The following is a 14,781-nucleotide window of genomic DNA, read 5'->3' as shown; positions in this document are numbered from 1 at the left end:
ACACAAGAGCAAAGCTGAGTGTTTATACATCACTTTATTTAAAGTGTCTATGTGAACACATTAGCATGACAACAGAGACATCATTAATGACATAAAAAGTGACATATTAACTATTCAAACATATTAATATAAGATATAGCTAATATAAGATTATTTATGCAGTGCACCCACAAATATATTTAAAACAAAGCATCAATCTACAACTCTGGAGGACTGTTTGAGTTGAACATAATCATCTCAGGAAAAGGGTGCAAATCAGTTTATATTGGTTTGAACTTATATATAATGTATCAATCTTTTGTTGTTGAAGGTCAAATATAGACAACAATAACACTAAATAAAAGAAAATAGACCAACATATGGCTATCGGCATCATTATTTTTCTCTGGTATTGTAATGAATGCATCACCTTCAAATTAGCAGCTCAGTAAAAGTATAACAGCCTTTCAACACTTAAATACCTCAAGATAGTCATGACTGCACCTGCATTTGTACTGAATGCATGTCTGCATGCTAAGATATCAGCTGATACAGTGGGAAAATGATGTGCTGTAATCGGCTTGAGGAAAACATGGAGGTGCACCTCCACTTACAAATCTTGGTAGAGTTTGTAGAAATTGGCAATATCTATGAAAAGCAGTCTATCACTAGATTACTGTGACATTGAATCACACCCACTGCTCACTACCACACCTTTTTAAGAAACTTCTGTTCAATCCAACTGGTCATGAAAAGCTTCGCAGCAGTGGCACCTACAGGACAAGAGTCATAATGGGAGTCAATTCACAAACTGCTAACAAAGATTGATCAAGAACAGAAAGAGAACTTAAAAAAAAAAACCTCTGTGATAACATCTCAGAACAGACACATCAGCTAGTGAAGCCTGTGGCTTGTTCTCCTCGTGTTGTTTCCATCGGCCGTCCTGGCCTGGCTGACAGATGAGCGAGTGTTGTGGAAGGCACACTGTCATGTCATGACTGGGCTGTCACCACCGCCATAGTCTCTGTGGCTGCAACAAACAAGCACAACACTAGTTTGTATGGTAAACATGCAAGAGTTTACATGGGAGTGTTAATGTTACTCATCCTAGAGTTTTAATAAGTAGAATGGACATATTAAGCAGGATCTAAATCAAAGAAAGTGCAAAGAAAAGTGTAGTAGCAGTGTACACGATTCACATCTCACATCTCCAATGCTGAGAACGGAGCCTGTCCTGAAGATGTCCATTCTACCGCCTCTAGTTCTACACAGACAGCAGTGTTTATAGCTGTGCTGCTTTTAGCTGTTTACCTTCTTAACTGTACTATTACATCACTGAGCAGCTTTTTACAGTCCAGATAGACATCTTTGGCTCTGTGGATATAGGCAGAAATACATCTTGTCAGAGCCAAATACATGGAAGGTAATATTGTTTTGTTTTTTTTAATGGCAAAATTCTGCAGCAGTAAAGTCGTAATTTGGCCACATTGTGTTTGTGATTTATTGAATCTAGAAATCTAGCAGCAAGAGGATAAGATAATTTATCATGAGAAAATGACTTCATAAGATGTGGACCATGACATGCACACACTGCTCTGTGGGGGGTTGTCTGTCGGACTCTCAAAGCAAACAATATGAACTTTTTATGAATTTTCACAGAATAACTGGAAATGAAACTACCCACACTGATGGTGTATGAATGGTACAATTAAAATGTATAAAGGTACTGTAAGTAAGATGCAGTCTGATGCAACAATCAATGGCCTCTCCCTCAACTGACATTTTCATCTTGAATCAGTTGCTACAGTTGTCAAGACACTATCTATGCATGCTGGCCTGGCACTCCTGATCCCTGATCTCCATGCTTGCAATTTTCGTTTTCATGTCATTATCTCAAGATAGCAAAACTTTGGTAATAATTAACTCATGATCTGAGATAATGGCATTAAAGAGATAATTGCAAGCACAGCCACTCTCAGCTTCTGTACTGTGCCACTGAAAGATAAAGGTCTTTGCTGTATGTTATCATGGAAGGTTAAACCCAGCTCACAACAAAGGAAACAGGCTGAAAGTCAAACTAAGAAACTGTCCACCTCCATACTGATTCTATGAGGCAGCCCCTGGGTCCTGTAGCAACTCTAAAACCTTTCCTGAAGATTAAGTCCTGTGTTTTTTTTAGCTGACAGTGTCTGTAAGCCTTTTATATTGAAACACATTAATCTATGTCCACCATTACTTCAGTCACAGAAAAGCACGACTGGAGCTAATAATATTAAGAATGGCTTATTTCCATTCAAGTTTATCATTAAGCCGTGTCAGAGAGCCAGCACACACCCTAACACTGGCACACCTTAATGGAATGAAGTAATGATTGGTATTAGTTGTACATATGTTTAACATATGTACAACATATGTACATGATTGGTATTAGTTGTACATATGTTTAACATATGTACATTTCTGATTTCTGATTCTGAACAAGTTACAAAGACTTACTGTGCTGCCATCTAGTGTCTGAAAGTTTAACTGCGTCCACATGAAGGTTTGTGATGTCTGACAATGTTGTCTTTCAAATATGAGGACAAACATTTCTCACCCTACTTACCTTAATGATCTTTTCAGTATCGTCCAAAAGGTGGACACAAGCTGAAGCTTGGGGTGTAATTAATCTTTAAGTCTTAAAACTGTTTTAAACGTACATTATGTGCATTTGCAATGCAGATAATGAACATAATTTTTAGGGACAGTATGCAAATTATCAGAAAGGAGTTGTGCAGAAAAGGGGGAGGGTATTTTAGCTGTCTGTGGAAGGGAGCATATTTTTCCTCTACTTGTTTTCTTACTCCATATTTATATCTTATTTCAGGTTTGGGGTCTTGCTTTTGAAAAGTAAAACATAAAGTTCTCATATATTTTACTGCTATTTCCTTAGAATGTAACAAAGCAACAAGTGTAGTTTGTATCATGTAGCATTATAGATCATGCTAAAGTAGGTATGGGGGAATCAAAAACCTCTTAAAGTATGTTCTTACTTTGTCCTTCCACCAGTGACACTGCCTCCTTGGCCTCATGTGTTATATCCAGGGTCCCGTCACTGGCCAAAGCAACAGGTGGCGCCACCTCCTCTGCTGCTGATGGAGCAGAGTGGCAGGAGTGGCAGTGCTTGGCCTCATGTACGGGAGCCTCTGATGTAGATTCTGGCTCGGCAGCTGAGAGGACCTCCAGGTCTGACCCAGACGCTGCTGCCAGCTGAATCGTGTCCACAACTGCTGCAGCTTCAACCGTCTCCTCTGCTGAAGCTTCTGCTGCTGCCTCCTCCACTGATGCCTCAGCAACAGGCTCTGCCTCAGCAGGAATGGTGGCCTCCTCAGCTGGTGGGGCCTCTTCAGGCAAGGCCTCTGTAGTGGAGACAGCCTCCTCTGGAGCAGCTCCAGGGTCTGGAGCCTGATCTTCAGCCTCAACCTCACCTACTTCCTCCACCGTCTGCGCTGAAGTTGTAGGTTCCTCAGGAGGAACCGTTTCCTCCTCCTCTTCCTCCTCCTCTGCTGCTGCTCCTGGAGCAGATGTCTCCTCTTCAACAGCTGGACCATCTGCATCTTCAGCATCAGCGCCAGGCTCTGCAGACTTCAGCACCTCCTCGTTCACTACAACAGCTGCCTCTTCAGCCGCCTCCTCACCTACCACCTCTGCACTTGCTTCCAGGACTTCTGGCTCTACGACCTCCAGTGTGGAGTCCAAAACTTTTCCATCTTCCTCTACTTTCCGGACAGCTTTCACCAGACTCGTCTCACCAACAGAAGCTGCTGCAATCTCAACTGTAGAGCCAGCTAAGATCTTCACAGCTGTGAGCAGATCTGGCATAGTCTCTGGAGGACAGAAGGAGGACAGGAAGTTGTGGCTGAGAGAGATTTGAAATATTGTATAGAATACAAGTACACACAATCCAACAGAGGTACAATGAGCTTCACGTGAATTAAAATCCTCAATTTGAGGCCTGGTACCATGTGAAGCATGATTGCTGTATTTTTCATTGTACTGTACTGTAGGACATTTTATCTTTGGAACAATTTCACTCAATTGATTCACTCAGAAAGACGGACACTCAACAATTGCAACAATTCTGATAAATGATTAATAAGATTAAGTTAAACCAAAATGTCAAATATTTACTGATTTTCTCATCATTTCAGCTGTTAGGATACAAGAATTTGTTGCTTTTCTGTGTTTGAAACGTTGGGTTTTGTACTGTTAGAAATAGAATGAGACATTTGAAGGCAACCCATTGGGTTCTGGAAAATTTCATGATCTTCATTCATCGAAAAAATAATTGCCAGATCAACCAATAATAAAAATAATTCATCGCAGCCCTTGTGAATTCAAGTTCAACAAGCCATGAGCAGTCCTTCAGAAATGCCAGGATTAATTCTGGTATCGTGGTTTGCTGTGCTGTTTTGTATAAATTGCACTTACCTTGAGCTGGTGTCTATCACTGGATGGTCTACAGTCACCAGAGGTTCAGGAAATACTCTACAGGAGACTACCTGTTCACCAGTTCATGCTCCTGCTGCTGCTGCTGTAACCTTTTGAGAAACACAGCACCTGAAAAAGCAGTTAGCTTCTTAGAGTAAAGCCTTAAATCTCATTTTTTTTAGACGATGGAGATGGATAAACCCTAGATGGACATTTTTAGAAAGCATTCCCACATTCAAGGTCGTTCACATCATTTTTAAGGGACTTGTTGGATAGTAAACATTCCTGGGCTGCCACCAACAATGTCCCATTAGCCTGTCTGTCACCCCATGCTGGTGAGCCACCAGGACACCCTGAAACAACTACTGTAATCTAGGATTAGTCTTAACCTGTCTGAGACTGCATTAAACTGTATCTGCCACTCCAAATAAAAGGCTAATCTGTGGTTTATCAATCAAATCTGGGGTAAATTTTTGAAAGAAAAAAAAAAGTTAATGCTGCAGTTCAACTAGTTGAGCAGGACCCGCCACATCCTCCTGATAGTTTCTTATGCCTGCACCTCTTTTCTACCTATTGCATAATATAACTGTTCCTGCAGATCAGTATTTACAGACACCCAGGTGAGGGTAGGTAGGTGGATTGACCTTGTGTTTCATGCTGCACACAGAAAACCATTCAGTGATTGCTCATGGATTAGTTTTAGTGTATCTCACCAGATCTATGCAAGAGTGGTCACATGCTCAACAAGTAATACCCTGGAACACAGTGTTGAGGGCAAACGTGTACATGGTTGTCTTTCACTCTTCCCCTTGAATGCACAGGAGCATGAACATGGCACAGAGGTTCTTCAGGAAAGGGAGCGTTTCTACAGGAGGTGGCTGTTTCTATACCTACAATACAGTTATTACAATATTTACTGCATATCATTTTCTATGTTCAAAGCGACAATCTGTGATGAGTCACTGAATAAAGTCTAGCCTCAGATAGATGAGATACTTCTTCTGAACCAGTTATTTTACAACCTGCAGAATTTGATAAATGCAAACAATGAAAAAAAATTAAATTCAAATCACACAGTCAACCTTAGAGTAGTGTTAAGAATGCAATAAACAGAAAAAGAAACACTGTCTCCATATCAATCCAGTGAGGTTTTATTCTTTGAACATTTAACTGTATTAATCAGAATGACAAGTTGCTTAAAGAGGTGAATGAATTTTCTGGAGTGTTCCCTCAAACATTAAAGTTTCACATTTAAAGAGTAAAGACACAGCAGAGATGAGTTTAACACTATAAAACAGTCTTGCACATGGCTGGTATACTGAAATGAAGGGTCAGTTAGACAAAGTGGCTGCAGGCTGCTGTAGATGCAGGCAGTGAGGTTGTAGTAATGTAAATGAAAGTATTTGAATGTGCAAGGGAAAAAGAGTGTAAGTAAAAAGAAAAAAAAAATCAAAAAGTGAAGCACATCTTTAACTTTGCCTCAGTCTGAGAGGAGATGTGCAAAAATTATGTTAGGCAAGAGCTGCAGCCAGGAAAAGAGGAGCAAACTGGTTTTTGGTCAAACTTCACATTGACACATCGTACGTTTTTGTATTTGCTCAGGTCAGAAAATTTTGTATAGAAACTGAATTTCCCACACTGAATCTAAACAGGCAGCCTAGTGCCAAATGTTCTGGGTCTGAAGGTTGGGGTGAGGTCAGGGAAGGAAGGCACCTGAAAACTGGACTGATGAACCCCTTACTGGTATTCATTAACCAACTGGAAGTGAAAACTAACCCGGCTCCTCATTTATTAAAATAAGGGGTTCATGAGTCCTTTTTTCCTAATCCCAGAGAGGAAGAACACAGCCCTCCTTTCTGGGAGAAATATGGAGGCATCACAGCTTTATGCAGCCACCTCTGCAGCAGGGGCAGCCTCAGCCTCAAGAGCTGCAGAGCCAGCGTCTGCCTCAGTAGGGGGAGCAGGAGGGACTTCATCTACTGCTGCCGTACCAGCGCTCTCTGCTACAGGGGCCTCTGCTGGCGTCTCCTCCAGGGCTGCAACCTCCACAGCGACCGCAGCAGCTTCAGGGACCGGCTCTACAGCTACGGGTGGAGCAGCTTCTTCTTCGACTGCTGGCTCAGCTGCAGCCTCAGCAACGACCACCTCGGAGGCCACAGCGGTTTCGTCTTCAGACGCAGCCTCTGCGACAGGTTCGGCAGCGGTCTCTGCTACTGGTTCTACAAGAGCAGGGACAGACTCCACGACAACTTCAGTGGCCGGTGCCACCTCCTCCACTGGGGCGGGTTCAGCTTCGGGAGCTGCTGCTTCTGGTGCCGCCACTTCTGGTGCTGCTGCTTCTGGTGCTACAGATTAAGAGGATGGGGTAGAAATTAATAACCTTGACCTTTCTTGACTGGTTTCTTCTTAATTGTTATGTGCATCAGAAAAAGCCAAACCAAAACTAATCTGAAGAATTAGCTAGTTCATTGTACCTTAGGCTGTTGGTGTTAAGACATGTAAATAATAATAACGATATATTAACAGTGATCAGTTTTGAAGTATTTGACTCGTCAACAGCTAATGTGGGGTTGAGGGTCCAGAGCTTGCGTCTTTAAAGGTCTAAAAAAGGTAAAGCAGTATAAGGTGAGTAAAATGAAGGATAATCCTTAATCCCAACATGTCAACCTCGGGACACAAATAACTGCTGACCAGCATTTTACCTCAGGCGCTGCTATCACTCGATACATAGGTATTAAATGACCGCAGAGTTCATGCATGATAAATGAGCACTTTGGAGTTAAAGCAGTGTTTTAGTTTGATGGCTCAAGTGCAAAATCGAAGCTAAAAGCCGATCTTAAGTGAAGCTTCACAGATTATCTCATTGCAGTTGAAATGACTGAGTAAACACTTGCAAAATCAAGATGGGAAATGTGTCTTGATTTTTTTAAATGCTGACAGAGGCCTGGGGGGGTCTTTTGTGCACTGGTCTCTAATCAAGCACAGAAGGATACAAAGGTTGTGGGTTCAAGTCCCACCAGGGCAGTGATTTTGAAATGACTGTTCAACAGTCAACACTTAGACATGAACTAAGTCCATGTGCGTCAGGAAGAGACGGATTTGCTCAGTTTTCACTGTCAGGTCTGATCCTTAGATAAATATACGGTTAAGATTAGTTTTCATCCGAACTTCAGAGAGACTGTTTTCATCACAAGTAGCCAAACAAATCAAACAATCCACCTGATTGTTAAACTGTGCAGCTCAAGAGCACTAAATCTGCAATGTTATGATACTGAGTGATGTATACTCAGATTAACATGTGAGGACAATATGATCCTTGATCACAATCACTACGTGCATCAAGATGTTTCTATGACCACTTCCTGGAAATGTTTGGTTGATTACATAATGCAATCACTTGCCACTTTAAAGCCCAAGCAGAACAATGTCCAGCGCTGTGGGGAGCAGAGCTTTATGCTCCATTTGTGGCCGAAACAACACTTCCAGGCAGAATGTACACTGAACCAGTGGCAGCTGCGGCTCATCCCAATTACTCTGGGCGCAGAGCCATGATGTCTCCGGGCTCAAACTGGCTGAGTAGACAAATAATTTGCAGACAGAAATCAAAACAGACAGGCAAGATAAAGCTATTGAGAGTGATCATTCCACCATGTTTATTTGGGTGGTGAAGCTAGAACCAACTCCCAACTACAGCAATACCTTCTGCTTCCCATTTCTCCACCAGGTCCACTTATTCTAAATCTAATCTTACTCAATTCAACAGTGCATTAGAAAATTAAGCGAATTAAGGTCCTGAATCAAGGTCACATTATACTTATCTATAACTTGCTCAATTAAAAACTGCCTATCTTAGTGGGTGATTCTGAAATATTAAAGAAAAAAGATTGAGAGAACTGTGTGATCTGAGAAAAAATAAAAATATTCTTGTGTAGAGGTGATCAAACTGGTTGTTTAATGTTTGATATTTTCACATTGTCTAGCTTTATCTGAAAAAAAAAGATGCAGAAAGCCAGAAAATGGCTGGAATTTTGATTTTTTCTTCTCAACTATAATTGGATAGACTGCTAGGCTGGAATTTTGGACAGACACTCCTGGTCCCCAGGAAATGAACTGTAAAAGCTTTGGTGAATATTTGAATATATTAACAAATGTTAGCATGCCAATATGCACATTAAGATGGTGAACGTGGTAAACATAACACCTGCTAAACATTAGCAAGTCAGTGAAGTTATGGTGAGCATGTTAGCACATGCTCGACACAAACTGTACCCACGCACAGCCTCACAAAGCAGATAGCATGGCTGTGGACTTGGGGCACAGACACGGTCCACGCAAATACGTGAGCACAGACACGATTTCAGATGAAAAATCTTAACACAGTCTGAATGCTGCCACTAGGGGCACTGTAGCACGAGGCAACAAGAGAAAGCTGACACCTTCCATTTGGGCTCACTTTCACTCAAAACAAACATTTCATCCTGTATTAAGGACGTTTATGAAACTTTGTCACCTTTCATACATGAATGTAATTAAAAACATGTATGCTATGGTCATGGAAACGCCCTGATTCGCTCTACATTGTCCCCATGAGGACTGAGGCATGTTAACTCCATGTTGAGCATGTTCACCCACATCTGTGCTGGCTCAGCCAGACACTGCCATGTGTGTTCATCTACTTTTGGACTTTCTGTGGTATCACTTGGAAACGCAGCCACACAATTTGTGTCATCTTGTACTGAAGGCCTGTGCAGGATACACAGGCTGCACAAAGCTGTGCTCAGGAGGTTGAGTGTGTGTTGTGTGCCAGCAACTGACCCTTTGCTGTGGAGCCCATGTTGGCGAGTCTGTCCTCATAGCGCTCACTATCACCATTGACTGTCTTGTAGGCCTGAGAGAAAGAGGGCAGATATGCATTCATGCAGTACATTCCAGCACACGTCAAATGATAACAGTAGAACACGGTAACAGTGTTACAAAATTCTACCTTACTGTGACATTTTGTCTAGCATGAACAAACAGCTGATACACACTTGTGCTTTGCCAAGAGCCTGACAGTAAACAGAAACAACTGCCCAGACAATAGCTGTGTGTGGAGAGCACACAGGACCTTCTATGTCCCTTCCACTGTGGTGATGTCTGCTACACAGTGCAGTCTGTCCTGGGACTGCATGTTTTCACCAGCTAAGAGACCCCACTGTAAAGCTACAGAGGGATGATTGGAAGTAATCAGTGCAGCAGGAAAGTCAAGATCTTCCTTAATTTCTATATTTACATTGTGTTTAGAAACAGTAACCAACCAAACTGAAGGTGAACGTGGAAAGGAGAAGATACTCACATAGACGACGGCAGCAGTGAGGCCTCCTCCACAGAGAACAAAGTATGTCATGTTGGAGGAGCCTCCAGGAACGCCAAAGGCCATGTGTCGCACTGGAGCTGCTGAGAGACACAGGAGGGCAGAGTGCCAAGGTTAGTTTGGAAACTTGATGGGAAGCTGACCTTCAGCCAACAGGTTTTCATTTAGCAAATCAGAAATTTGGAATCGATTGTAATTTTGGACTAGGACGACTTTCAACACATTCAACTACTGACTGAACACACGTAGAACATGTGCTTTGTGTTATGAAATGCAAAATTAGCATGAATAAAAAGTCAAAAATCAGAGAGAAAGTTCTACATATGCCTGGCAATTTGTGGGCTTTTTATTCAGGAAACTGTCCCATCAGAAGTACCACTGGGCCCAAAGACCAGTGCATTCTGACAGCGTCAACATGTCTTCATCCCTTAATCCAGTTACACAATACAACGCTGGTCATTTGTGGCAGAGGAGATGGAAAGACTTAGCAGCAGCAGCCAAGCTAAACAAAGAATTGTCCCTTAAATTAAATCCCCAGCACACAAACACATAAACACTGAAACACTTCCTGCTCGATCATCTTAGATTTGCACTGACAACTTCAAAATGATCTGGTCTGAATTCATCTGAACTAGTCCCTAAACACATATCAGGGTCTGTCAGACGCTTCTTAACAGGCTGGCGTTGGTGTCGTTGTGGATAGGTAAGCATGGCTGACGGCAGCCTCTGCGCCATGTGAAAAGATTTGCTGGTGTTTAAAGGATTGCCAGTGGTGCATGCAAAGGAGGCCATAAATAAAACCACCCTGCATCCCAAACACAGCCTCATCCTAATCTCTTCCTACCCAGACCACGCACACACACGCATGCACACACACACCAAAGTGTGTGTACATGCAGTTGCAGTACATATGATATCTTTGGCATAATGTACACTGTGCGCGCACACAAGGTTTGCAGTGAAAGAACACAATGTACAGCACGTGCACCGCCCCTCTGTCTTCCCCTGGTTTCATGCGTTCAGACAGATCATAACTCATCCTGCCACTTTTAGGACCACCTGCATCTTATTGAAGACATGGACCATTATTCACCTGTTGCATTCACAACATGTTTAACCCCTCGCTGATTTACAGAATTTTTTTAATTTTTTTTTTTAAATGACCAAAAACAAAGCTGACCACTCTGACCCAAAGCAAGCTTGAATGTTTTATTGTCATTTAAAAAAAATAAAAATAATACTACACAGGAGCTTGTGTTGTGTCAGAGGTCAAAGGTCACAGTCTCCTTGATTACACATCTCTAAGATGAACAATTAGGAAAATCTTCATTTCAGTTAGGCCTAAAACAAACCCTAATTTTTGTCTTCTCAAGTTCGAGTTACATCCCCTGAACACATAAATATTTTATAATAATTCAAATGCAGAATGAAAACAACGTGTCAGGAGTTGCTCACACTGCTGAGAATGAGCTGAATGTGCAGATCCCCTCAGCTTCACAGAGCTTAACAGCAAGGTTGACTAGCTGGTCAACACAGTGGAGAGTTTAACAGCTAAAGAGCCAGATAGTCCAAAGGAAATGGTAGAGACCAAAAATAGAGCTAAAAATAAAGCTAGACAGTGTCAATATCACATTCGCTGGGTGGTCAAATGTTGCTCTGTGGCTGCTGGATGTGTGAATAAGCAGCTGTTTGCTAATGAGTTCATGTCAATTTTAAAGTTGATGAGCGTCAAGGTTATGCTCACAACTTGTTTCTGCTGCCCTCAAGTGCCCAAAAAACAAACAAACAAACAAACAAACAAACAAACAAAAAAAGCCATTGTGTAAGGTCCAGTGTGTAGGATTTAGGGGGGAATCTATTGGCCAAAATGTAATATAATATTCATAGTTATGTTTTCATTAATGTAAAATAATCATGTTTTTGTTACCTTAGAATGAGCTCTTTATATCTACAGAGAGAGCGAAGTCAGCCATGTTTCTACAGTAGTCCAGACTAGACAAACCAAACATTGGCTCTACAGAGCGCCTTTCATGTTTTAGCCACCGTAGCCGAGGGGGGAGAATTTTGGTCCATGCACTTATTTGTTCTCTTGCTGCAAATTTTGATACCACTTGTTAAATATGTAGCTGGAGCTTGGAAACAAGAGAGAAGCTAGCAGGAAAGGACACCCTGACTGTCAAACAGCAACAAAGCCACAAATGAACACGTTACATCTCTTTTGTGTAAGAGGTACAAAGATACATCTTGGTTTTACAGGAAGCTATGCATCAAATCTTTCTGGACCTGCAGCAGTTACTTCCTGTAGTCTTCGCTGGTTGCCCATCAACTGCACCCAGCCAAGACACAGTCCAGCACATAACCCCCCATAAAACCACAATGTGCCATTTTTACTCTGTTGTTGATAAAATATAAAATGTATGCAATTTATAAGTGTTCATCATCAAATTTTGTTACTTTGTTGCTGTTTCCAGTCTTTATGCTAAGCTAAGCTACATGGCTGCTGGCTCAAGTTGCATATTTACTTTAGTACCACTAAGCACCACCACTCCTCTTATTCACATGCTGCTGTGTGTTTCAGCCAATATCAGTAAATCATTAAATATCACATTCTGAATTTCAACAGTGAATAAGTAAATAAGTGACTTTGTATTCTAGCTTTAGTGTGTGGCGCAATGACGTCAGTCATGAGTTCCTCATATTTCCAGTAAAATCCCTGCATACCTTCTCCTCTATCTTCTTTTAGTGTGTCACAAACAAAGCACCTCTGCATCAAATCTATGTGTATGAAACCAAAACAGAGCAGATCATGCAGTAGTCCTGTTGTGGATGCTTAAGTCCTCCCTCCTCTAATACCCATGACACAGCAGCACTGCACAGGGACAAGGCCAAGTACAGGTTATTTATACAAGTAATCAGTTAATCCCTGCCTGGTTCAAGCCTGTAAAAATGGACACGCATGTCAGGCAACAACAGATAACATGGCTGCTGTGTTGGCGGTGACGTGTGTGTGTGTGCAGAGGTTGGTTTAATGTGTGCTCTCCTGCAACTCTGTCAACTACCATCTGCTCACTGAGACAGAAAGAGTCCAGCCCAGAATGACAGTCACCATTTGCCTGAACGGGCTTTACAGAAAGCTCAGAGGAGGGACAGGCGATAGATGTTGTGTACAAGCGAGACACTAAATAAATAAATAAATAACAATATTTACAAAGCGTGATGACAAAAATACAGATATGTGCTGTGAAACGTGGGTGAGGAGAATGTGCAGACCTGCAGGACAAGTCTGGCCTTTTCTTTTTTTAAACAGGAAATTGAAGCAGCAGTTTGCCCTCAGGCTGAATTCCACATGCTCACATCCCAAAGTAGAGGATGATCGAGGCATGGATGCATGAAAAGAGAAAATCTCCTAAAAAGACAAGTGATCAAGTGTCAAATCTCCTTCACCTCATGTGCTAACTCTCCAAAGAGGTTTACAATGCAGATGCAACAACAAAAATATTTTCTGCTGATTCTGGTGTTATAATGTAAAGAGATATTGGTTATAGATCGGACAATTTACTTATATAGACCTTTTTTTAATTTAATTTTCGTACTGTGGAGGGCTGAAACTTCAGTAGCTGATGTCCATGTGGTCCAGCTCATAAAAGCAAACCTGGGACAGAGTGTAACCATGACAAAGAACCGCTTCTGGATCCTTATTTATTTACAAACGTCCAACTATATGTTTGAGACTTGAATACTTACATTCAAAAGCAAGTGCGCTTGTTGCAACTTATTTATGAAACTTAAAATCGAGAGTTTTAGTCGAGTGAGATGCGCTCTTTCATAACCAATGTGCGAGAACTGCGTGTTCCCAGAGCAGGACACACCTCCTCCTGCCTGACACACTGCACAACACACCAATGGATCTCATTAAGGGACTTTCACAAACTGCCATGCAAACAATAAACTGGAAAGAATTAAAGGATGTGCAGAAATATGGCAGAAATTCTCTTTTAAAGTCACCTGTACGAGTCAGCACAGTTTGACAATCTGTCTTTTCAGAAAAAGTTAAAATCAGCACTTCAGTTTGAATCCACACGTGCTGGCAAAGGCACCAGACTGTAGTCTTTAACTTGACGGCAAATCATGTAAAAACACCCAGAAGTCATGAATTGCCAGCTTAGTTTACCGTTTCTGGATGCAGGGTTGAAAGCCCTCCGTGCCAGCGGCCCGATTCTCTGCCATGCCCGTCTGCAGAACATCTTCTCTCGGCTCTCAGCAGCAGGTGAAGGAGTGTGTGTCCGTGTGTCCGCTGCAGGCTTTAAAGATGATTGAGGAGGCGCACTCAGCTGCTGCCGATGCTGATTGCAAAGAGGACACCCACTTTAAAAAAAAAAAAAAAGAGTTCACCGGAGCTCCCCCTAGAGGCCAGCAAGCTAATGTGAGGCTGTAAAGATGCCGACAGTGTGCGTTTAAAGTGGCCTCACAGTATTTCTAGTGCTTGTTTGGACTTTTCTTGCGCATATTTTGCAGTTTTTTAGTGTGTGACATTCTGTATAATCCACTAGATGAAGTCTCTCCTAAAACGAGCTGGAATCATGTTGACTGTGCTGTGACTGTGCAGGGGATCAGACATCTCTCACGCTGGTTTCAAGTGGATTACAGCCCCATGTGGATGCATGGAAAGAGACAGTGAACTGTGGTTGCATAACAGGCTGCACACTGTCCCAGAGCTATTGTGAGCCTGCACCGTGCATGGCTCAGACTGGCAGAGGCAAAACTAGATGGACAGATGAGAGTGTGAGTGTTGCTGCTCTTTTTCTGTTCAAGCATGAGGGACTTTTAGAGAGGATGCATTTGTTTATTTGACTGCAGCTGATCCAGGAGGGTTTAAATACAGTGCAGAGGCTCAGTCGCCCTCCAGTGGTCAAACCGGCGTCAGCACACGAACAAGACGCGTCAAACATCACAGATGGGGGACGTGTGAGTTCAGCCCT

General features: G+C 42.1%; 1 protein-coding gene across 3 annotated transcripts; it reads right to left on the bottom strand.

Annotated features, from left to right (window-relative positions):
• Positions 1 to 15: 15 nt before the first annotated feature.
• LOC143319887 (uncharacterized) lies at positions 16 to 14,154 on the bottom strand. 3 transcript variants are annotated; one of them, XM_076729139.1, is made up of 7 exons: positions 13,974 to 14,154; positions 9,785 to 9,885; positions 9,265 to 9,337; positions 6,441 to 6,794; positions 3,012 to 3,845; positions 1,291 to 1,353; positions 16 to 1,009 (listed from the first exon to the last, which is right to left on the bottom strand). In XM_076729139.1, the coding sequence occupies exons 1-6, from the start codon at positions 14,044 to 14,046 to the stop codon at positions 1,307 to 1,309; spliced, it is 1,482 nt and encodes a 493-aa protein (XP_076585254.1). In that variant the 5' UTR covers positions 14,047 to 14,154; the 3' UTR covers positions 16 to 1,009; positions 1,291 to 1,306. The 3 variants fall into 3 exon arrangements, with proteins under 3 accessions (XP_076585254.1, XP_076585255.1, XP_076585256.1); XM_076729140.1 differs by having other exon boundaries at positions 9,785 to 9,882; XM_076729141.1 differs by lacking the exon at positions 1,291 to 1,353.
• Positions 14,155 to 14,781: the final 627 nt, after the last annotated feature.

Source organism: Chaetodon auriga, chromosome 4 (assembly GCF_051107435.1).
Source record: "Chaetodon auriga isolate fChaAug3 chromosome 4, fChaAug3.hap1, whole genome shotgun sequence".
Classification (NCBI taxonomy): Eukaryota; Metazoa; Chordata; class Actinopteri; order Chaetodontiformes; family Chaetodontidae; genus Chaetodon; species Chaetodon auriga.
Note: the sequence above shows the minus strand (reverse complement) of the source record. Positions and strands in the feature narration are given on the sequence as shown.